Source organism: Ochlerotatus camptorhynchus, unplaced genomic scaffold (assembly GCF_037179485.1).
Source record: "Ochlerotatus camptorhynchus isolate MF236.1 unplaced genomic scaffold, CSIRO-AGI_Acam_v1.1 ptg000037l, whole genome shotgun sequence".
Lineage (NCBI taxonomy): Eukaryota > Metazoa > Arthropoda > Insecta > Diptera > Culicidae > Ochlerotatus > Ochlerotatus camptorhynchus.
Genome location: NW_027040528.1, coordinates 2,911,659 through 2,936,521, shown reverse-complemented (window position 1 = coordinate 2,936,521; position 24,863 = coordinate 2,911,659). Strand labels below are relative to the sequence as shown.

Here is a 24,863-nt window from a genome sequence, read left to right as displayed (position 1 = left end):
AAGAACACGGATTAATTCTAACCTCAATTTCCACAACCTGCACTCATAGAAATTTGTGTAACTTAGACAAACTTTCATAACTCTGGGATCTGAACAATTTTTCTAGATCGCAGTCTAAGAAAAAATCTCATAATTCTATAACGAGGAAAATCTTTCAAGATAGAAAGATCAGGAGGAAAAAATGTGGCAGCATCTAGGACTTCAAATCTGGTTTTCGTAAAAAAAAACTACAAGGAAGACAGCCCTATGGGGTTGTACGCAGTGGTGACGTAGGACTACGTAGTCTTATATAATAAATGTTATTTTTTAACTGCAGCAGGAGCTTGTGTTTATTGTAGGAATAGGAATTTGAGCGGGGTTCTCTCTGTTTATACTCTTTAGTATGACACGCTTGGCATAGATGGCTCACAGCGACTCACAAAGAGCTACTGATTTCGATCAATAGCGGTGCGGCTTCTTCCTCCTTCTATGGATGCTCATGTGGGCTGAAGCTCGCTGCTTGCAGGCAGCCTTTCGTTGCTACTGGAGAACACCACCACTCACCACGCGGTGATTGAATAACTAATTCAACTTTGAAATCTGTGTTAGGGAAATCTCTTTTCACAGGCAATCGGTTATAATTTTAACTATCAAAGCAACAATTGCACATTCGTGCAATTTTCAATCGTGACATTTTGAAAAATGATAAAGTCTTACATTTAACAGATGCGTAGAAATATATCTGATCGATTGGTGCTAAAATTATTGAAATTGGTCCAGGGGCAGCTGACTTATTAACGTTCAAAATTTTTCATAACTTTGTTACATGTTCCATTTTCGGTTTTCACAAAGAGTACCCCCATGTAGAAATCAAAGACGTAGTCCTACGTCAAGAATAAGATTCCAAGATAAATTTTAGAGACTTTACATCATTTTTTTAAATGGTGGGACTTAAATATTCTAGATCTCAAGACAAACTAATTCAGAAAATTGTGTGACCCGGAACAATTTTCGATATGTTGAACATATAGAATGCATGTTCATAGTTCTAGAAAGTTTTAAATGTTTCTGAAATATAGAATACATTTTAGAATCTTCAACCTAGAACTTATTTTCTAAAATATGGACATGGCGATCTTTTGATTCCGAATACAATAAGGGTTTCGAAATGACCCGGGAATCGGGAAATTGAAAACGTATTTCCCGGGAATTCCAGGAATGAAAGAAAATGGTTGAATGTAAACATAAGAGTTGAAAAGGAAGGAAGGAATAAAAATATTCAACAAAACAAATGTTAATAACAGGGTGGCCACTGGAAATTAATTTCCCGGATTTCCATCATACTTCACGGTATCACATAAAAAGCAATAAATGGTAGAATAGAATACTCATATAAATCAACTTTCAGAATTTCTTTATTAGTCTCCAAGATAGTATCAAATTGTCAAATCATAGTATTATTATTATTATTATTTATCTTTATTAGGGAGGCTTTCAGCCTTGGGCTGGTTCGCCTCCATCAAATCATAGTCCATAATTTAGTTTACACAAGTTTTCACGTAGCACGTATTTTTTTTTCCATAAGCACTAGGCCAAACGGTACTGGACTTAGTAGATTCGGTCCTTGAACGGTATATTATAAAGTGATATATTGAACTTGGAAATTTATTTTAAAACGATTTAATCCACGGGCTAATAGTGGGATCTTGAACTGAAAAAAATATGAAGAATCACATAAGAACATTTTCGAGATTTTTAGACGAGACCAGATTTTAACATTCCTGAAAAATGTCAGATTTAAAAATAATAATGTTTTGGACTATGATAACTATGAAGGAATTCGACTTAAAGTTCCAGGTAATTTGGAGAAGTGTTTCAAGAGAATTGTTAAAACTAAAGGGGAATTCACCAGAGGAATTAAAAGGAGAATTTCAGTAAAATCTAAGGAAAATTTAAAGAACCTTGTGACAAACTTAATGATGGTATCACTACAACCATTGTCTCTAATAATCAAAATAAAGATGATCACAATTTTCTACGTAACAATTTAACTACCATCTAACATGAAGCTTTAGTGTGATAATTAATCAGCTAGAGAATGATCTTAGAAGAGGGTAGGTAGATAGTTCCGTTAGAGTACGGCAGTATGAAAATTGAATAGAAGTTAAAAATGAGCGAAGGGCCATTAATTCGACAGTGCAAGTCAAACGCACACTCTTTACCTAACCCGTACAATGTACGCGGAGATTTGAAGTATGTCTTCAAATCTACAGGCAAAAAGTGTACGTCTGCCTTTGCTCAAATACTGCGTGTGGCTGTGGAATATTTCTAACGACGTTTCATCACTACCTAAAGCCCCACGTTGCCGAAAGCATTTCCAGTCGATCTAAGATCATTCTCTAGCTAATAAATTGTCACACTAAAGCTTCATGTTAGATAGCATTTCCAACCAACTCTGAAAATCGCAAACTTCGCGTATGAAGTAACATAAAAACATGAATTTAACTACGTTATACTCAGCCTAAGAGGGTCCCAGTTGTCACTCAATCAATCGGTCAATAAATCGGTCAAAGGAAATTCCGAGGAAAGCTCCATGAAAACATTCCAAGGGAATCTAATTCTGACGAAAGCTAAAAAAACATTGCTGAATTTCAAGCAAGTTTGAAGATAGCTCCATAGGAACACCTAGGAGACTTCTTTAAAACTTTGAGGGATTTAAAAGGAATTTCGAAATGGAATCCAAAGCGAGTAGTAGCTCGAGCAGAAACGAATATCTCGATACCTTAAATTGGTATGGTTGAGCCTGAAATAAGAGGTAGAATACCAAAAAAAAAATGTTCTCACAATACCATTTCAATTCCAAATAAAGGAAATGCAATACCAAAATAATACCAGAGAGCAGTGTTGGAAAAGTTCGCGATATTTCACGAAGTTCACCAAGGGAAAAGTTCGCGAGTCATAGTGAGTTTTCGCGAACTTTTCCATCACTGCAGAGAGGTATTCTTATGGAATGCAAATATCAACTTTTGTATTTGCATGCAATTTTTTGGTATTATTCTTTGGCATTTTACCTCTTATGTCAGTCATACTGATCAACACCAAATTTTGGGGTTGGTTGGAAATGCTAACATGTTACTACTTCATACGCGTAAGTAACATAAAAACACTTTGAATGTAACAACTCAAGGCGGGAGTAGCCGTCAACAATGCTGATGATGGTACAGCACGCAACAACCACCCTACTGCTTTCTCTCTGAGATGATCACGTTGGTCATGACGAGAGGAGCAACACAATAGTTGGGTAAAGAAGAACTGCATTATAACACACCATCGACTGGAAATGCTCTCGCAACGTGGGGCTTTAGGTAGTGATGAAAACGTCGCTAGAACTATTCCACAGCCGCAGTCAGTTTATGAGCAACAAGAGGGACGCACATTTTTGCCTGTGGACTTGGAGACATACTTCAAGTCCCCGCGTACATCGTACGGGTTAGGCAAAAATGTGCGTCTATCTTGAAAAACTGTCGCATTAATGGCCCTTCGCTCATTTTCAACTTCTATTCAATTTTCATACTGCCGTACTCTAACGGAACTATCCACCTACCCTCTTCTAAAGATCATTCTCTAGCTAATAAATCATCACACTAAAGCTTCATGTTAGCATTTCCAACCAACTCTGAAAATCGTTAACTTCGCGTATGAAGTAACATAAAAACACTTTGAACCAAATTTTGGTATCAGGTCAGAATTAGGTATTCATTAGTTATAGTTTCTTGTGCTCGGGAATGTAATTTAAAGGGAGTTCTGAAAATATTTCGTAAGAATTCTGAGTACCGTTCCAAGTAGACTCGGGAAAAAGTTCTAATCAATTGTTAAGGAGAGTTTCAAAAGAATTCCGAAGATAATTCCAAGGAAATTGCAACTCTCGAGGGTACTTAAAGAAGAATTTCAAGAGAATTCTGAGTAACAGTTCCATGAAATCCTAGTGAAAATTCCAATGTAATTTTAGGACAATACTATGGGAAACCTGGGGTGAATTCCAACTGAAAAGACATTCCAAACATCATTCCTAGATAATTCTGATAAGAATTTCAAGAAAATTCTGAAGTAAACTTTAAGGAAATTCTGAGGAGAAATTTTCTACAGTCTGTGAAAAAAATCTGTCAGTTCAGCTGAATCGAAGGTAAGTTATGAACAATCCCGGGAATCTAAAATGTTGTTCCCTGGAATTGGGAATCCCGGGAAATTGTTCCCGATAATGGAAACCCTAAATACAATACAATTCAATGGACTTAGAAAAGAACTCGAGATGCTGTGACATGAATTTCAGCACCATGTTTTGACATATACTACACGCAAACCAAACATCTATTACAATGAATGTTAGTTCTTAGTCCTCTGTTCATGAACATCGCAACGAATGTTAGAAATTGACCATGCAGGCGATGTAATGGTTTTTTGTCTTTTTTATTTCGTGTTCTATCTACGCTTTCGACTATACCAGTAAGCTTGTAGAACGACGCACATTGTAGAACATTGAAGAACGACGCACACACTTGCCTCGAATCTCTCCAGCAGAAAAAGCATACGAAGTCGAATATGCGAGAAAATGAGCGCATCATGTTTGCTTTTAGGCTATCCATATTCAGAAGCATGGAGAGAACAGTGGAGAAAGCACAGGTCTGATAATCGCAACGTTCGTGGTTCGAGTCCAGTCGGCAATATGTTTCCAATTTTTTTCGACATAACTAATTTACCTCACTAATACACTCTACATTTTTCGGTCTCCAATTTTCTTGCATTGGACCGCAGCTAGGTATATCGCATCCTCGGTTCATGCGGTCTCCACTAACATCCTCTGATGATGAATCCCACATAATTGTAAGCGAATCTTACATCGCCCGGGTGGGTGTAGAGTTACCGGGGTACAAAGGTTTTTCAAAATTCTAGGCTTTGAAAAGAAGTATAGAGCTTGATAATTTTGCTAGACCATTTTTCAACATCTTAAGCATTGAAATCATTTTTTTTTTTCGAAACCTCAGAAAATGTGTGATAAGTATATGATTATTTCAAGAACACAAGTAAGATCACCAATTTGAAAGCAATCTAAATATTAGTAAGCTTGATTTTCGCAACAGATGTCGCAAGTAAAAAAAAAGTTACGGCTATTTATTTCGTATCCAGAAAACCGGGACCTACTAAATATTTTTTCTCTGATTTCACTTTCAAAATCGACGTATTTTTAAAAACGTTCAAATCTCCATATATTTTTCTTCTTCTAGATAACTTGTTGCCAATAGGAAGGTGGCGCCATGCTGTCAGTAGTGATAAGATTAAAATTGACAGCTTACATTTACTAATGGATTATCGTAAGCTGTAGTGGTAGCATTAATTTTAAGCGAATTGGCCAACCAAACATGTTTTCTGTTTACGCCCCTAAAAAAATCGATATTTTTGGAAAAAAAGGTTGAAATCTAAATACATAGGGGAAATGGATGTAATTTCGGCCTAAATGCCCCTAATTTGGGCCGATACATAAATTCAGCATACATAAAATTGATAAATAGCACATTTTAACGTTGGGCCCAATCTTAGATCCATATGCCAACATTAGAGCCATTTCCCCTACATATTTTTTTTATTAACTTTTTGCCCATAGGAAGCCATGCTGTCAGTCATATATTGAAACTCACTAAAAAACAGTTTTCTTTGAATATCTTGACGCATATTTTTGCTGTAGCAACCAGGTTGCTATCTTTTTTGATTAGAAAGTTAAAGGAGATTTGCTTTGAAAAAAATGACTCTTTTCAATTGTGAATATCTCTAAATGGAGCAAACCGATTTTCTCACTTTTAATTCCATTTGAAAGATTTTTTTTCTTCATTTTTGGTGGAAAAACTGCGAGAGGGTTTTTTAGTTTAAAGTATTTACTTTAATTAAAAAAAAAAATCATATTTTCAGCAATGGCTAGTTAGTTCTAAAAGTGTCTAGAACAAAGTTTTTATGAGAAGTAAACGTATAAAAAGATATTTAAAGAAAGCCGATTTTCTAGGGGCAACCTGATTGTTTTAAATAATCATAACTCATGAACCATAAGATATAGAAAGTTGTGATTTTGATTTGATGTAATTTTATAAAATCTAAACTCTCATTATTGGTCGTAAAAAGTGACTTTAGTGACAACATTTTAAGAAATAGTGACTTTAGAGAGTTTTTAGTGACTGACTTGAAAATAGTGACCTAGCCACTAAAAAGTGAGCTGCTACCAGCTCTGCACTAAGTCTATTAGTATACTCCTGGACTGAGTAAAACTTTGTCAATTTTCCTCATATTCGAGCAGATTTAAAAAAAAAACGATAAAATTTTTCTCAGTCTATGAGTAACCTAGTTTTTTTTTTTGCGATTTTGAGTGAAAAACCACTCAATTTTAAGTCGATCTTATCGGCCGTATAGAAGAACCATTGACGAAATATTTAGAATATTGTATGCATTTTCTTAGGGATTCATCTAGCAGATTTTTTGAAATTCAACTTTTAATTTTCAACGGATAGGGGAAATGGCTCTAATGTTGGCCTATAGATCTAAGGTTGGGCCCATCGCTAAAAATCTGCTATTTATCAATTTTACCTATATGAACGCGTCATTGGGGCGGTACTAAAGGATATTTTTGGACGCTATTGAAAATTTAGCCGATTGCTGAAGTTATGAATGGGCCCAAATTAGGGGCATTTAGGCCGAAATTAAATCCATTTTTTTTTTTTTTTTTTTTTTTAACTCTTTATTTGTTCCAAATTCAAAATAAATTACATTTCATTTTAACCTAGGTGCTCCAGTTACTGCAGTAACGTACCAGCCTTAATTGTTATGATATATATCTAAGTGTTTTTACATTGTTCATGTCTTGGCAATTCAGTATTTTAAACAGGTTTTTTAACCTGCATGTCAGTATAACAATTGATATCTTAAAACTAAAAACTAAAACTAAATTTTATCTAAGTATAAAGGGAATTAATCGTTGCAATTGAGGATTGCAACGATTTTTGCCTGAAATTATTCATTATTTTGTTGGACATTTGTGCTAAAGTCTCAACATTCGAAATTCTATGTACTTCGGTTGTACTGTACCAGGGAGGCAACTTCAAAATCATTTTCAGAATTTTGTTCTGAATCCTTTGAAGTGCTTTTTTCCTGGTAGTGCAGCAACTAGACCATATTGGTACAGCGTAAAGCATGGCCGGTCTAAAAACTTGTTTAAATATTAGAAGTTTATTCGTCAGGCAAAGTTTGGATTTCCTGTTTATAAGAGGATACAAACATTTTATATATTTGTTACATTTGGCTTGAATGCCCTCAATGTGATCTTTAAAAGTTAATTTTTGGTCAAGTATTAATCCAAGATATTTCACTTGGTTTGACCAGGAAATTGGAACTCCGTTCATAGTGACTATGTGACTACTACTAGGTTTCAAAAACGAAGCTCTAGGCTTATGTGGAAATATTATAAGTTGAGTTTTGGAAGCGTTGGGAGAAATCTTCCATTTTTGTAAATAAGAAGAGAAAATATCTAAACTTTTCTGCAGTCTGCTGCAAATAACACGAAGACTTCTTCCTTTAGCGGAAATGCCTGTGTCATCAGCGAACAAAGATTTGTGGCAACCCTGAGGCAAATCAGGGAGGTCCGAAGTGAAAATGTTATACAATATAGGCCCAAGAATGCTACCCTGAGGAATTCCTGCCCTAACAGGTAGTCGATTAGATTTGGAATTTTGATAATTTACTTGAAGAGTTCTGTCAGTTAAATAATTTTGAACTAATTTCATAATATAAAGTGGAAAATTAAACTTTTTCAATTTAGCAATCAAACCTTCATGCCAAACACTGTCGAATGCTTTTTCTATGTCTAGAAGAGCAACTCCAGTTGAGTGGCCTTCAGATTTGTTTGAACGAATTAAATTGGTAACTCTTAAGAGTTGATGAGTAGTTGAATGCCCATGGCGAAATCCAAACTGCTCATCTGCAAAAATTGAGTTCGTATTGATGTGAAGCATCATTCTATTCAAAATTATCTTTTCAAAAAGTTTACTTATTGAAGAAAGCAAACTTATTGGACGGTAGCTAGAAGCTTCAGCTGGATTTTTATCCGGCTTCAAAATTGGAACAACTTTTGCATTTTTCCATTTATCAGGAAAGTATGCCAAATGGAAACATCTGTTAAATAATTTTACCAAGAAAGACAAGGTACTCTCTGGGAGTTTTTTGATGAGGATATAGAAAATTCCATCATCACCTGGAGCTTTCATATTTTGAAAATTTTTAGTTATAGACCTTACTTCGTCCAAATCAGTCCCCCAGGAATCATCAAAAATATTTTCCCGAGAGAAAATATTCAGAAAATCCCGAGCAACCTGATTCTCAATAGGACTAGTAAGACCCAAACTGAAATTATGGGAACTCTCGAATTGCTTAGCAAGTTTCTGAGCTTTTTCCAAATTTGTGATCAAAATTTTACCACCTTCTTTAAGCGCTGGAATAGGCTTTTGAGGTTTTTTCAAAATTTTTGTGAGTTTCCAAAAGGGTTTGGAACTCGGGTCTAATTTAGAAATATTATTTTCAAAAGTTTTGTTCCTCAGGGCAGAGAATCGCTTTTTAATTTGTTTTTGCAAATCCCGCCAGATAACTTTCATGGCAGGATCGCGTGTTCTTTGATATTGTCTCCTACGGACATTTTTAAGACGGATCAAGAGCTGAAGATCATCGTCTATTATAATTGAATCGAATTTAACCTCGCATTTTGGTACTGAGGCAGCTCTTGCTTCAACTATAGAAGTAGTCAGAGATTCAAGAGCATAATTAATTTCATCTTTGGTTTGCAAAGGAATGTTTGGATCGAAGTTATATTCCATAAATGTTCGATACTGCTCCCAATCAGCTCTATGGTAATTGAAAGTAGAGCTGTTGGGATTACAAATTATTTCTTGGGATATTTCAAAAGTTACTGGAAGGTGATCAGAACCGAAGTCAGCATGGGTAACCAATTGGCTACAAAGTTGACATGAATCAGTTAAGACCAAATCAATAGTGGAGGGATTTCTTGCAGAAGAAAAGCATGTTGGGCTGTTTGGATATTGAATAGTGTAATAACCTGCAGGACAATCATCAAACAGAATATTACCATTGGAATTGCTTTGAGCATTATTCCATGAGCGGTGTTTTGCATTAAAATCACCAATAATGAAGAATTTAGACCTATGACGGGTAAGTTTCTGGAGGTCACCCTTGAGAAAATTCTTTTGCTGGCCTACGCATTGGAATGGCAAATAGGCAGCTATAAACGTAAGTTGTCCAAATTTTGTTTCAACAGAAACCCCCAAAGTTTCAAAAACTTTGGTTTCAAATGAAGAAAGAATTTTATGCTTGATTCGTCTATGAATAATGATGGCAACGCCACCACAGGGTCCATCAAGACGATCATTTCTATAAATCAAGTAGTTTGCGTCCTTCTTAACCTTATGGGCAGGTTTAAGGAACGTTTCAGTTATAACGGCAATATGCACGTTATGAACTCTTAAAAAGTTAAATAGCTCGTCTTCATTATCTTTAAGAGATCGAGCATTCCAATTTACAATATTTAATGCTTTAAAATCCATTACTGAATTTTAAAGTCATGACAATATTATTTGCAAATTTTACTCCAGTTTGAATAGCATCAAACATGGAGTTAGATTTAAGCATATCAGAAATCATGTCAATTAATGAATTCTGTAAAAATTCCATTTTGGGGGCAGTAATGCTTCCTAAGTCAAAATTGTCAAAATTTCCATTAGAACGTTGGTTAGTATTTTGATTTCTACCCGCTGCAATAGCAGCATAGGTAGCTCCATTAACTCGCTGAACATTGTTAGCAGCGAGGGGAGTAGGTACAGATGAAACATTTGAAGCAGGGGAGATATTTGTACCTACGGGTACGAATGTAGAATTTGTTCCTCGCTGACCGTTGTTAACAGCAGAGGAATTTGTACCTGGTCGGAAACGTGGAGCGTTTCCTACCTGACGGTTAGAACGAGATTGTAGGATCGCTTTGCGAGTCTTACATTCCCAAAAATTGGATTTGTGGTTTTCACCACAATTTGAACATTTAAATTTCTTAGGATCTTCCTTCACAGGACAGTCGTCCTTTGCGTGAGAGGAATCACCACAATTCATGCATTTAGCTGGCATGTAGCAATTTTTAGTTCCGTGACCCCATCCCTGGCACTTACGGCACTGGGTGAGGTTTTGGAAATTTCCTCCAGTCTTCCTGAAGTGTTCCCACTTCACTCGGACATGGAGCATAAGGCTAGCTTTTTCTAAGGCCTTAAGGTTGTTTAGTTCACTAGACTTGAAGTGAACTAAATAAAAATCATTAGAAATCCCGTTGCGCGAATCGCCAGGACGGGATTTCATTTTCATTTTGATTACTTGGAGTGGCACAACTCCAAGTAATTTTGCCAATTCATCTTTGATCTGATCCAGGGATTCACCACTGGGCAGTCCTTTCATGACAACCTTGAACACACGTTCAGTTTTGGTGTCGTAAGTAAAAAATTTGTGCTTCTTCTCAGTAAGATACTTGAGAAGACATTTAAATCCGTCCAAGGTTTCAGCCAATACACGGCATTCACCCCGACGTCCAATTTGTAGTGAAAACTTAACTTTCACGAAATTCAAAAGTTCCATGCGAAGAGCATGGAAATCGGTAGTGGTTATCACAATAGGGGGAATCTTTTCCTTCTTGGCATTAAGCCGGGAAAGTTTACTAGAATTTTTCTTGGATGATGGATCATTCTCATCATCCGTGAGCAAATCAAATTGATTACTCAAATTAATTTCATCAGAAGGGGGGTCAAGAGTTTGCCCCTTTCTTTTGCGTTTAGGCGCCATGGCGGCAGTAAATTTTTATCCAAATCGACTTCCAAGCAGATTACTATAAGAATCTGAAGGATCGAAGAGGAATTTTCCAAATCGATATCCAAGAAGGATTACCTCGGGTAGGGTCCAAACAAGGATCGAAGAGGAATAAGAGGAGTTGAACAAGGTAGAAAATTTTTACAGGTTGAGCACTGAAAAGTGCTGTTAAAATTTGTTGTAGCTTTAGGTAGTAGTAACACTTCCTTCAGCAAAAAGCAAATAGATCCGCACGGCAAGAGAGCACGATGCGGACTGAAATTAAATCCATTTCCCCTAGCTTATAAAATTGTTATGAACTGTATTTACAGTGTTGAATGTGTTAATGATTTTCATGAATTGCTTTACACGCTCATTTCAGAAAAAGACATTGCTATGGAAAAAGCTGAGCTTTAACATCTTGAAAATATCTTGCTTAATCAAATAATCCGATAAATGACACCCCTATTCAGACAGGGAGCATTTTTCCATCGATCAATCACCACCGCTCAAGAGGCCATCATCCTAGCCTGAAAAACTCCGTTTCAAGTTCTGTATGAATCCAGCCGTTTTTGTTCTCTTTAATAGTTTTCCTCTTCGCCCCCCATCTCCACCCTCTTCTCTCGTGGACCATTCCCAGCCATCGAAAATATTTTCCAGCTTCCGTATCCGGCACTATTGCCTCCTCCCCGGTTCCCTTATCCTCGCGCACCTTTTCCGCGCCGTACGTACGTACGTATAGTACCACACCATACCGGACCGTGCCCTAAGTTTGATAAATGATTTGGTTTTATTGCTTCCTCTCCCTCCATAGCACAATTGCCTTCCTTATTTGCAGGCAGATTTCCCGAAACTCCCGCGCACCATTTTCCACCCTGCGCCGCGCAACACCCTCAACGTAGCTTTGTCGTACTCGACCATCGACGTCCTCCATCTGTAGGTATCTATACAGTATAGAGAACGACGAGACGTTCCCGGCCGTCACCTCCACCGCTCCGTTATACAGGCTGACTGTGACTGCCTCTGCTTTCTGCCCATACTTCCCAGCAGAACACGGGTATTAAATAACAACATTAGGCACGTGAGGAAGGGAACGAGCGACCGTCCGCACACATACCCAACATCATCGACAACTGCGGGAGGAGTAGTCGGTGTCTACGTGCATCCACGGAACGTCTCAATGGCCTCGCAGTGATACGAGACTTGGTACCTTGTGTTGGTTCGCGGAACTGGTGCTACTCTGGGTACTAATACTGACGATATTATGACCGATATGGCAGGCAAGGGCCCTCGCATGTGTTGGTAGGAAAAGCTATGCTGAAGCTCTGTTTGTTGGGGGCACGTTCACCGTACTCCGCTAACCCATACACCGACGGGAAATTTATGCTTTCGCTACAAAGTCGGGTTTGTTGTTGTGGCGCGTGACTTGGTATTGGTGGGTCCCTTTTAACCATGCTGCTGATGTACTACTGCTATCACTAGATAGTGTGCATGTACATACGGGAAATGGATAGGTATGAAGCTGATAGAAGTGGTACAGCAGAGGAAGGGTGGTGGAAGTGCAAAAAATTTACGGCCGAAAGTTTTCGGTAAAAATAGTTTCCCATTGCCCGCGGCCTTCGGCCCGGTGTGGTCTCTTTTGTAGTTTTATTTTCAGTTGGTACGGTCTCAGATTATATGGCGACAGCCAGCCAGCCTGCTAGCTGTGATAGGTCATTGAAAATAAACACATACATACTGCCAGGGGGAAAAACTGTTCAGCCAAAACTGCTACAGTCGTTTCACTCGAAAGGGGATTAAAAGTAGATGGTTCGCGGAAATGGTGAATTACAATCGAATTTTGTTTATCGCAAACAATGATCCGTGGTCAGAAGACGTGCGTGGAACATGTTGCTTGTTAAATTTAAATTTTTTGAGCATTTATCGACTTTTTACGAAGACTTCATCTTGGCACCATCGAAGAAGAGCACCACACCCACCTAGGACGCTTCACGTACCCTTCACTGAAGAGTGAAAAAAAAAGAGAAAAATGCAGTCGGGTTTGCCCTACTTTCCACACTCTATAGCTAGGGCGTGAGTATTAGCATTTTATACTGAAGAAGTGCAATCTAAGCACAAAAGAAACCCCTCTCATCATTCTTGCCATACATATCCATCGTGGCCGTCGTCACCACCTACGCGCGACGGCACCTTCACTCGACGATTGCTACTGACAGTATAATAAGAAAGTAATAAAAATACAAATCTCCTTCCCTCTGCGGATCATTCGGTGAATGGTGCACCTCCAAACGATGTTATTATTTTGCATGTAAATAACGGTGGCCCAGTTTCGCCGCTGATTGGCTTCTCTGTTTCTTTTTTTTGCTTTAGCAGAAATGTTTTTCCACAGTTGTTTGAATGCCAGCGCCGAATAACATTTGGCTTGTTTTGGATACGATGCGTGTAAATGTTCGCGACCGAGCCAGTATTTCTCTAAAACACAATTAATACACTGTCCACCAGGAAGTTATTCCGGAAATCCATCCCGAACCGGTGGTAATTGGCTGTTGCATAAACAATGGATATTTTAAGAATTTTTCTTATTTTGTTTTCCTCCATGTCGAATTAATGTCACAGGTACATGCTGTTTGGATATTGTGGAATTGAGGTAATTGGAAATTGTTTTAGCTCGGAGCATTCCAGAACAAAAACAACTAAATTTAATGGGAATGGTTTGCAAAACAAGTCGGCAATTAATTTGCTCCCATTATTTCATTGAATTTAATTTTCACAGAACCTTCGCCATTAGGCTAAATAAACAAGCCAGGTTTAAATATGACGTAACTAAATTTTTATAACCTCCTTTCCATAAGCCAAAATTTAACTTATAAAATGCATATCTTTTCATTAAATATTTCTTCAAATTTGATATTGATCAAATGATGTGCGTTGGAAGAGATTTTTCAATCTTGAAAAAATAAAAAATAAACGCTGCTTCTACAATTCGAACTATTTTGGACATTCTTTAGGGGCTGTAGAAATATTTATTTACTTGTTATTTATCCGTTTAAAAAACATTCTCCGGAATACGAGCCACTTGCCTTTGCACGGAAATAGGAAACCAGTGCTGAGAATTGTCATTGTCATTGAAAGCAATATTTCGGCAATGACAAAGATTCAGCTGGCAACAGAAAGTGTAATTTCATGCAATTTTTTTACACATTATTGTTATCCATGCTGTTACGGACGTAGATGCTTGTACACTTTAACGGCTACATGGATTTATTTTGCATAATTAATTTAATTTCAATACAAATTTAGGTAATAAGAAACATTCTACATGGTCGTCACTGACTGTATTATCACTGACAATTTATATGTTTTCCCTTGATGATCTTTGTCAGCTCGAGTGAGTGACGCAAGCTGTTTTGTCAATAATGAAGTGTATGGTCGATAATTTGCAGCACTGGAGGTGGTAAATGTCATGAAAATGTTATAGAGAAAATCTTGTGACATTTTGTGACATCTCTGCAGAAAAAATGTACGTGGTGAATGGCTGGAGGAAACACAATCTAATGAAGTAGCATATTTTTGAACAACTAAAATGCTACATCATTTATGCATGTAGCTAACTTAAAGTTGTTGAAACAGAAACTGGGCAAAAAAACTGTAAGTATGAGCAGTTCCAGGAAAAATAGCGGGAAAATAAAGATATTTTAGATTTTACCTATCATAATTCCATAAAACATCGCAGTTTTCTTCACTGGAGTTTGTTCTGGAATTCGATCATTTTAACTCTTACTTTAATTTTCAAAATGGCGTATTTTAAATTTTTCTATAAATCATAGATGGAATAGAATTTTCAATAAATCATAGCATGAAATGAACTCATCTAATCGAAATGACGTCTGAGATAAAGTCATAGGAAACTAAATAAGAAATGTCACATTTTCTCGCCAAAACATGGGGAAAAATAAACTGTGTAAAAGTGTGTCATTGAAGTAATGTTAAACATGTCATTCTTCAAATGTCAAGTTCCACCAAATAGGATAAAAAAATAAGACTCGACCTTCTCCGATTTGCATGAAACTTTGCATAATTCTATATAGAGCTGGAATTATGGAATAACAACTTTTGTAAACAATGACTTCTAGGAATTCAAGGCACGCTCACGCAATCCAACATAACCATTAGACTGATGTAAAATTTGACATTTTTGCTCCACAGTGCTCGAATGGTTCCGAATCGGGTCCTGATCAGTGCGCAAAACAGTCAGGTTCATTGAGTCATTTTGTTATGAATATGAACTGCCATCTGCCTCATCAGTCACTGCCTCGTGAGAGTCTGAATGATTCAGAGATAAACGAGTCACTGACAGCCGAGCACTCAGTCAGTAGCTCAGTCAACACGTTTATTCTGCCGTGATGGTACCCAATATTTGTTTTGAATGACTGAGCGTGCATTTTCTATGGAAAAATGACTCAATTACATGCTGTGTGAGCGGCAAACGGTGTGCGTCGCCTGCTCGTGAGTGACTGAATGTTTTTGTTGGCTCTTTCATTGCCTCGTCCTTTACCGTTTGGTACAAACGGTCTGCACAGAGCAATGGATTGAATAGTGCAGTGCTTTCACACTCAGCCTAGGCAGTCAATAATTTTAAGCTCTGGTCCTGATTAGTCTTCGAAAATTTGAAATCATTTGGTAAGAAACTAATTTGGCACAAACCATTTGAAGTTTATATGGACATTACTATGGGAAATCCAAACTTTTTGTTCATTGTCATGTAGCCTTTTTCCATATTGCACTGTTTAAAAGATCAATAGCTATTCTTATGGAAAATTTTCTCACCTACAACTTTGCAGAATATAGTTTTAGGCCAAACGTAATTTAAAATAGTTATTATTTGTTTAAGAGATTGATAAACTTATCCCATGATTAAGCAGCTGTTTTGTGGGCAACACTGTATTCTGCAGTGCGACATAGTAGTCATGATTCTTTAGCTCTATTCTTCGCACCAGAAACACCAATGTTGCCTGCTGAAAAGTTGATTGAGCATAATCCTAAGATATCGGGATCATTAATAAGTTTTGATGCTTACATTCTATCGAAAAGTGATCTTCAACAAAATTGTAGCTGAGAACATTTACATTATTTAAAGCAAAGTGATATGGTGAATTTTTAGGTGGATAAGAACAAAAAAAATGGTTTTTCCATAGTAATTTCCATATAAACATGAAATGGTTTGTGCCATGTTATTTTCTTACCAAAAGAGTTCAAATTTTGGGAGACTAATCAAGACCCAATTTGGAACGGTTTGAGCACTGCGGAGCGAAATTGTCAAATTTTGCATCAGTCTAATAACCATCGGGTAGGGGAGGTGATGTATATTTGCATGGGTGAGTCTTTATTTTCTAGAAATCATCGAGAGAAGGCATTGTATACAAAAACTATTACGCCCTTATTCCAGCTCTATCTAGAATTATGTGTTATGGAATTAGGATTATGGCAATTATTATCATTTTTGCATAATTTAGGCCATATCTGATGTTGTATTATTATTTTTTTTTTTCAAAATAGCGTCTTTAATATTTTTCAATAATGTGTAGCACTAAAACGTCACTTCTAGCCTAAATGACGCCTGAGACAAAGTTGTTTAAAAGAGTTAAGTAATTTTGGAAAAAAAATAAACACGGTATTTTTTTCTTTGAAATTTTGAATAAATTTTTTTTAAAAGTGATAAAAGCTGAAATATTTCAATAGTTAATCATCAATATTTATAATTTATTTTTAAATAAAGCTCATGAAAAATTAATACTTTATGAGTATTCAAAACCCTGGACACCGAGATTTTTTTGGTGGCGAGTGGCAAGCTTGAGAATGGTCAAATGCCTGATTTAAGTAAAGTGATTGCCAGACCTTCTATTACCTGGAAATACAATTAAATCATGCTTGAAATATACAAAAAAAAAATCCACAATACATGGCGGTTTGCGCAACTAGACTTAATTAAAACATTCAAACAAGCCCGCGCTGAAGGGATCAACACGGGAACAGCAGTCTGCTAAGCCTTGGAAGTGTATCGTATTTGCAGACTGGCTTGAATGTGTGAGTTAAAATTAGAAGAACATTGGTGCACAGGTCTCGACGTCTGCAATTTATTGAAAAATATTCAGTAAATTTGGGATTTTAGAAATTTGCTCCAAGATTGACGTCGACATATGTTTGGAGTCTTAGGCTATGACATATTTTCGAGATTTGCGCATTATAAAAATCTTCATGATCCTAGATTAAGAAAAAGTCAATCTTGGACTGAGAAAATATTTAAAACGTGGGATCTTGAAAGATCAAGATCCCTGATTTCACCCTGAAAAATTGTCCAAGGCTTTAAAACTTGAAAGAACTTTCATGGATCTAACAATTTAAAGATTTTTTTTATAGAATTCTGCCGAGAATACCGAGTAAATTTAAAAGGAATTAAAGTGTTAATTCAAAGGAAACGCTGAGGACAAATCACAAAAAAAAAACTGGGAAAATTCTAAATGAGCTCTGTGCATAATTTTGAGAGTCCTATGAAATTCTGAGGCGAATTCCAATGTATATCTGGGGGAAGAAAAGAAGTGCTGAATTGAATTCCTGGGTAATTCTGAAGAGACTTCACACATAGAAATTATTATCCACTTTGGTAATTTTTACCGAACTTTCAACAACTGAACTGTTCGGTAAAAATCAGGCTATTTAATTAATTAGTTTTAAAGCTTAAAAAATGAAAACTTCACAACAATGACAATTCTCGATTATTTAAACCAGGTTAGGTTTTGAAAAAAGGGGTCATTTCTAAGTGTGTTGAATTTTATTCGTGAGGAGAACTCTAAGGCGAACTCAACAAGATTTATAAAGAGAATTTAAATGATGTTCTGAGACAAATATAAGAAGGATCATATTCTGAGGGTGATTCCAAAAAAAAATGTAGCAAAATTAACTTGAAATCCTTAGGAATGTTTCAGGAAAATTCAGAAAATTCCAAGGGATTTCTGATGAGAATTCCAGAGCATTTCTGAGGAGCGTTTTGAGTTAACCTTCCTAGTGCATTGGGTCAACATAATGTCACACGAAGGTCCCGTAAAGTTCTGGCCTAACTTCTGGCACAGTTGTTGGGGACCTCAGTACAGATCGAAAGAGCAGTGGGGAGCAGGAGGTTGTGATCCACTTGACCAACCCTAATGCACATATTAGGTTAATCAATTTCATTACATTTATTTTCATTTATTTATTGAAATTCATCAAGACACAATGTTAGGATGGAATATCTGATAATGCCAGGGCATTTTTTTATAATCAAGGTACATTAAGCTCTATTGAAGCAAATTCAATTTACGATCATTGTGAATATCCTCTCGAACCCTGTAGAGATAGCACTGCAATCCTTATACCGAATTCGGAAAACATTTGAAAATTCTCGACACACACACACACAAACACACAGGAAACGGAAGCACATGCCTGAAAAGCATACTCGAGCTAGCTACTCTTCTGGTTGCGGAAATAACCTCGGGCAACATTGTTGTTGTTTCGCTTACGTCCCAAAGACCTTGGTTCATTCCAGCAGTCCAAACTTTCACGAGTTTATCGAATGATAGCAGACCGAAAGTACTCACAACACCACCCATACCCGGGTCGGTATACATCCTTCCGTACTTTCCTTTGTACAATATGCAAGATTTATGTTTTCCCCGTTTGTTGCAACCTGCACCCGCATAGCCAATTTTATGTCGTTTCGTAAGCTCCTTCCCCGTTTGCTGTTCGCTGTTTTAGAACCATCGTTCACTGGCAAAAAAGCAACCTTGCATATCCTTGTCGGTCGTCTGCTGTCTGTTGCTGGGCTTGCTTATAGACGTGGTGTGAGTTTTTCGCTCATTCCACAGTTTCTACCTGGTCGTCTGCTCGAGTGGTACGAAACTGCATCCGATAGCATGTTCGAAATTAGTTAATGTCTGCAAATTAAGCTTCGTGTGCAAAGAGGAGCTCGCGACTGGTGCATCTGTCGTAGAGGTCGCCTTCCTCATTTTTGCTGCCTCCTTTGTTCCAACCAGAATTGTGAGCAAATTAAGAAATTTCCAAGGATTTCTTGGAATGAATCAAGATTGATCTCGCATCGATAAAACCGTAACAATCGTACCCTTTCAGACATTTTGATCCATTCGGAAGTTGGTAACGACATTCTTTCCGCCAGCAATAAACAAATCTCAACGACTTTCAACTGTTGCTGACGCGTTCTAACGCCGCTTCTGGAACCCCTTTTAATTCGACTGCTAGCCGTTTTTTTTTCCTACATAAAAAACATCCCGTCAGGACACACACGGCTGTACACATTCGTCTAATGTGCGTATACCTTTTGCGTATAGATGACATTCGGAGATCCTTTTAAATTTTAAAGCCGAAATTCAAAACCCCTTTTCAGTTAGTACATTAAATATTTACCGGTAACCGTCTAGCAGCACATTAGACAGGAAAGCAAGAAGAGAAAGGATTCCCGCTGCCTTCATTCGAAAGTTTCTCCCTTCCATATAACAGTCTTGTTTGCTCGCTCCTGGCAGTTACCGTTCTGCCAAAAAAAAAATGTGGTCCTATCGATAAACAAATACCTACGGACGGTATGTTGGTTTGAATTGCACACACCACTGAAACTGATCGACACACAACAAAGCCAAGAAACTATCCGAGGCCTATATCGACAATTGCGCGGTTATTTTTCCTCCCCTAGCTATGAATAGAGCGCAACATACTTCAGTCAAATTTCGTAATTTATGACGAATTTCAATAATTTATGATTCTGCGGTTTTTGACGCCAATTCACTGCCTGCCACTGCGATACGGGTTGACGAAGATTGCTTTCAGTAGCCTGGGCTCTGCTGGTCGGTCGTTGGTTGTTTGGTGAATTGTTGCGGTTTGATTGAATTTGATGGCCGGCGACGTAATTTTCTGTTGTATTTTTGTGGTTTTTACGGGAACCATCTGATTACACAGCACCCAAGTGGATAGGGCAAACATTCAGCTGCACAATTGTGATTGAAGGGATAAGTGCAGTTCCATGGTGCGATTCGATGATTCAGAAGCATTTTATTGGGTGTTGATTTTTTACGGATGTACAAACTAGTTCTCAGGTGAATCAGTTGGACGATATCTTCTAGTTTTTAGAAGGCTTTTAACTTTGTCTTTGTCATTATTTTTGGCTTGAAGCTTGCTTTAAAATCTTCATAAAACTAAAGATGGTGCTTGGGTAGTCACGCAAATCTGCAACACCATTTGATACAGTCAATCTTTCTCTAGCTCTAGATTCTAGAGTAAAATTGTTATTTCGTAGGAAATTTTTGTAAGAGAAAATGTTTCAGATATTAATTGCGTCCTCTTCAAATGACATTCTAGATTTATGAATTAAAAAATTGTGCAAGGGATTGCATTTTAACTTTCAGTACGAGACTGCGCTCGAATTTGTCGTTAGTGCTATATCGACACCAGAAGCCACCACCAGTCAGATTAACACATTTCGATTTGATGCTAGCGTTGCGCTTCTACATAGAAATTGAGGCTTACCTGAAATGGGAAAGAGAAAAACGAAAATGCCATCAGTTATGAGTTATTTATTCATGAGTGAAAATACAAATAAATGATTATTTGGCGAAAAAGTTAAGGCAGATATGCCACCTGCAAAAGTGTAATGTTGAATGCAACAGCGCCACGCCATTGAATTCGTTTCCCTATCCTCACGATTTGATGTCTGAGAAATGAATAGTTCTTATCGTAAAATCACTTGCCAGCTTTTCATTCATTAAGGTCATTTAATTAACAACTGCCTGGGGGACTCCCCTAGCTCAGGTGCAGCTATAAAGCAAGACCATGCTGGAGGCAGCTGGGGGTTCGATTCCTGGTCCGGTCTGGGATTTTTTCGGGAACAAAAACTTCCCGACTTTCCTGGGCATGCAGTATTGACTATTAACCACACAATAATACTAATTCAAAAATGGTACAGGCTTAGAAAGCTCTCAACTAACAACTGTGGAAGTGCTCAAAGAACACTAAGTTGGATACCAGCGTAAATTCCCAGTAGCGACGTACTAAAATCAAAGAAGAAGAATAACTAACCCTTCATCTGTGCCAAAAAAAAAACTTACCTTGGGCTCAATTTGACCCCAAATGAAAATTGTCATATTTCAGCGAAGGTTCTATAGATTTTAGAAAATTTCAATTGTTTTGTAAAGTAGCTTAGTTTAAATTATCAAAGTTTATTTTAGGGGTGGATATCTCACAGGGAATGAATGCCATGAAGTGGCATAACCACACTACCGTTCATACTTACGACAACGCTCTGATGAGACAACGAAACCTTACCCCCAAGCTCTTCCCCTGATCCTATCCTTCGACATCTCTTTAACCTCGGGTAAGCCTCGAGTATTTGACCCAACTCATACTAGACATAGAATTTAGTGAATTTTGTTACAAACAAAGAACAATGAACTATCGAATCCGTAAAGTTAACGCGATTGAGCCTTCCAAATAAACGAACTAGTTAAAACAATGAAGTGGCAAATTTTGATGTTAGATGTTTATATCACGATATCCTTGCCAAATAGGATCTTGCCTTCTCCTGCAAAGATATTCAGGAATATAAGATTTTCAAAACTATAGAACATAATTTACTCACTAGATGGTGCTAAACTGAAAATGATCAAGTTACGCCACTTTAAATACACATTTAATGTATAATATATAACGATATCTACAGAACCTGCTCATATGGTTGGTTCCCGTGTTTAGCAAAGTCGTTGAGATGGACAAGACATATCTTAAAGAAAAAGTTCAGTTCAGAATTCACTCACCAGGCGGCGCTGTTTACCCTAACTTAACAAATGGACTAGATAGAAGGTTTCCGTCTTGGGAAAAGTTGCTCAGATGGACAAGACCTATCTTAGACTATTGATGGTCAAAAGTGACTGATATGAACCTTATCTTATTTTTAAGAAAACATTTTTATGTAAACAAAAGCTTAATTTAAATTGCGTATTTATTTCTAAATGTGAATGACAGGAATCATCTAAACAGAGTTAGCAACTAATGAATTATTTTTGTATGAGCAAGATAGCTGTAAGAGAGCGATATTCTAATTAGTTGAAATGTCAAATAGAGCCAAACAATATAAACAAAGCTAAACTCAAGCGATCTCTGGTGAGTGAATTCTAAAATACGATGATTACCATATAATTGTTTAAGTTCATCTTAAAATCTTTGTCAAAAATAGAAACCTTCTATCTAGGCTAGTAAATAGTGAGCTAAACTGTTTACCATCGAATAGGTCGAGTCCATATGAAAAATTTTACCCAAGACGGGAACCTTCCATCAAGTCAAAATGTTAAGTTATGGCAAACAATTCAAAATGAATGTTACACGAGCCTGGTGGAACCTGGTGAGTGAATTGAGTGCTGAACTTTTTACCACAAAATAGGTCATATCCATCTGTACAACTTTGCTGAAAACGGAAACCTTCTATCAAGTCCATCCGGGGGTAAACAATTCAAAATGAATGTCACACTAGCGCTCACCAGGCAGAGCGACTTCTGAGCAGAACTTTTTAACACAAAATAGGTCTTGTCCATAGGAAAATTACTGATTTTTCAAGATCTTTAAACTTCCTTTTCTGATGTTTTTGGAGTTTCCCTGAAGTTATTCGAACTGACCTAAAGATCTCTGAACTTCATTAAACTTCTCTAGACTTCCCTGAACTTCTCAGAACTTTTTAAAAGTTCCCTCAATTTTCTAAACGTTAATCGATCTGAAAGAACTTTAACTTTGATCTATCCTGAAGTTCCCGTTATTTCCCTGAAGTTTCCTAAAATCCCTTGAAACTCATGGAACTTCCATTAAAATCTCTTAACTTCGCTTGACGTGCCTGAAGTTTTCGTTCCTTAATATTCAAGAAATTCTCACAAGTTCTCTGACGATCCAGAAATTTTCTTAATATTTATAAAACTTTCCTGAGGACCTGAAAATTTTCCTGAAATTCATGGAATATTCCACAAAAAGTTTCTCGGAGTTTCTTGAAAGTTCCTGCAATTATTTAATGGAACTGCTCTGACGTTTTTCAATCTTCCTCGAAGTATTCATAACACCCATAACAAATGTACTAAATGATAGAGCTGCACCGAATAGTGTTGGTAATCGGTATTCATTTTCTTACAAATGAGTAGCCGACAAAACGATTGGATGAAATTTCGTTAGCCTGATATTCGGTCAAAGTATTCGGTCGAATAATATGGCGGTCAAATATTCGGTGCAGCACTACTAAATGAAACAGCCTATAAATCCCTAAATTACTTGAAAGTTCTATGGACTTCCCCAAAGGTCTCAGAACATTCTTGAAGTTTTCATAAATGACTTGAGTTTCTCAGAACTTCTGTAACGTCAATTGAACTGCCATCTTTGGTCTTTTCTGGTGTTCTTGAAGATAACCTGAAGTTTTTGCAATAATTACTGCCCTTAAATAAATTGAACTGTCCTAAAACTCATTACACTTTCCAGAAAATTTTTAAACTTCTATGAAGATTCCGAAATATTTCTAAAGTTTTCTAAGCTCTGGAACTCCTGCACTCCTGGGCTTCCCTGAAATTCCCGGCACTTTTTATCTACTATCGAAAATTTCCCGAAATTTTCCTGAAGTTTATGAAGCTGTCCTAAATGTTTCGAAACCAGGTCAGAAATTCTTGACTTCCCAGAATTAATTGAGACTGCCCATAAGATCTCTGAGCTTCATTGAAGATCCCTAGACTTAGTTTTATTGATGTTCTTGGAACTTCTTTAAAGTTTTTACGATTTTCCTCAAACTGTCTGGATTTCTCTGAAGCTACATTGACTTCCTAGAACTTCGTAAAAGTTTCTGCAGCGTCCCTGAAGCTGATGAAATTGCCTCTCAGCTTCTCTGAAGTGCCCGGATTTTTTCAGAATTTGTCCTATTTTTTCCTTGATTTGTTTTCCGTCGATCTTGATTTCCGTAATGCTACCGACGCCAGGGAGGCAGCTCCCACACCTGGACCCTACCTATTGACCCATGAACTCATGGACTGGGGACCAACGGCTTTACTTCCCTTCCGAAGGATGGCGTGATCAGAGATTTTATGCCTCAGAAAATCCCGGTGGCGCCGACTGGGATTGAACCCAGGCCTTTGGGGTGAGAGCGAGAGGCAATCCATAATTTCTCTGAATTTCTTTCTTCCACAAAATCCTTGGTATTTCCTTACGCTCCTCGGAACTTTTTTAAACTTCTTAGTAATTTTGTGGACCACCCTGTTACGTTACTATTCTGATGATGTTCCTGGAATTGCCCTGAAGTTTATTTTTTTATTGTTATTATTATTATAAAGACTTCCAGTCCATGACTGGTTTGTTTCTTCACCCTGAAATTAATGACCTGAAATTAATGAAACTGCCCTAAAGATCTTAGCGACGTTTTCGACATTTCCGCTAACATTTAGGAACTCCTGTGAGATTTCCGATTTTTTTTTCTTTAATTCTCTTAACTTCTCTGAATTTCTCTGGACCATCTTTAGGTTTTTACTGCCAGATCAGCTGTAATTACACAGAGAACCAATAGACGATGCTTGGGACTAGCAATCATCCTCAATGTGTAAAAACTGGTGATCTTAAATTAGACAATACCAGCGCCGGCCGCGCCCGAACACAGGTCAAGAAAGGAATGGGAAGGATTGTGTTGACATGACACTCGCTTTGATGGAAGCCGAGAACACCTCTGCACTTCCACGAGGAATCACTGGGATGTTGGATAAGAGGGTTGGGTTTGCAGCAGGGTTCGTTTTGGTAAACGATAAGCTGAATTGATGTCCTAACGATCATATAACGCGAAGGAGCTTGGGACTAAACCCACGGTCTTCTGCTCAGTAAGCAAAAACGTTTGCCACTAGGCAGACGAGCACCTT

The 24,863-nt window shown here is 37.3% G+C and overlaps 2 protein-coding genes across 3 annotated transcripts in view; both read right to left on the bottom strand.

Annotated features, from left to right (window-relative positions):
• The window catches only part of LOC135711155 (histone demethylase UTY-like), a 269,948-nt gene that overhangs the window by 83,027 nt on the left and 162,058 nt on the right, over positions 1–24,863 (bottom strand). The gene's annotated exons all lie outside the window — the stretch shown is intronic.
• LOC135710867 (uncharacterized) overlaps positions 10,042–24,863 on the bottom strand; it is a gene marked incomplete at its 3' end in the record, with an annotated part of 36,277 nt that continues 21,455 nt past the window's right edge. The window contains exon 3 of the mRNA XM_065233570.1: positions 10,042–10,665. Within this exon, the coding sequence (XP_065089642.1) occupies positions 10,042–10,665 (624 nt within the window). The remainder of the gene's footprint in view (positions 10,666–24,863) is intronic.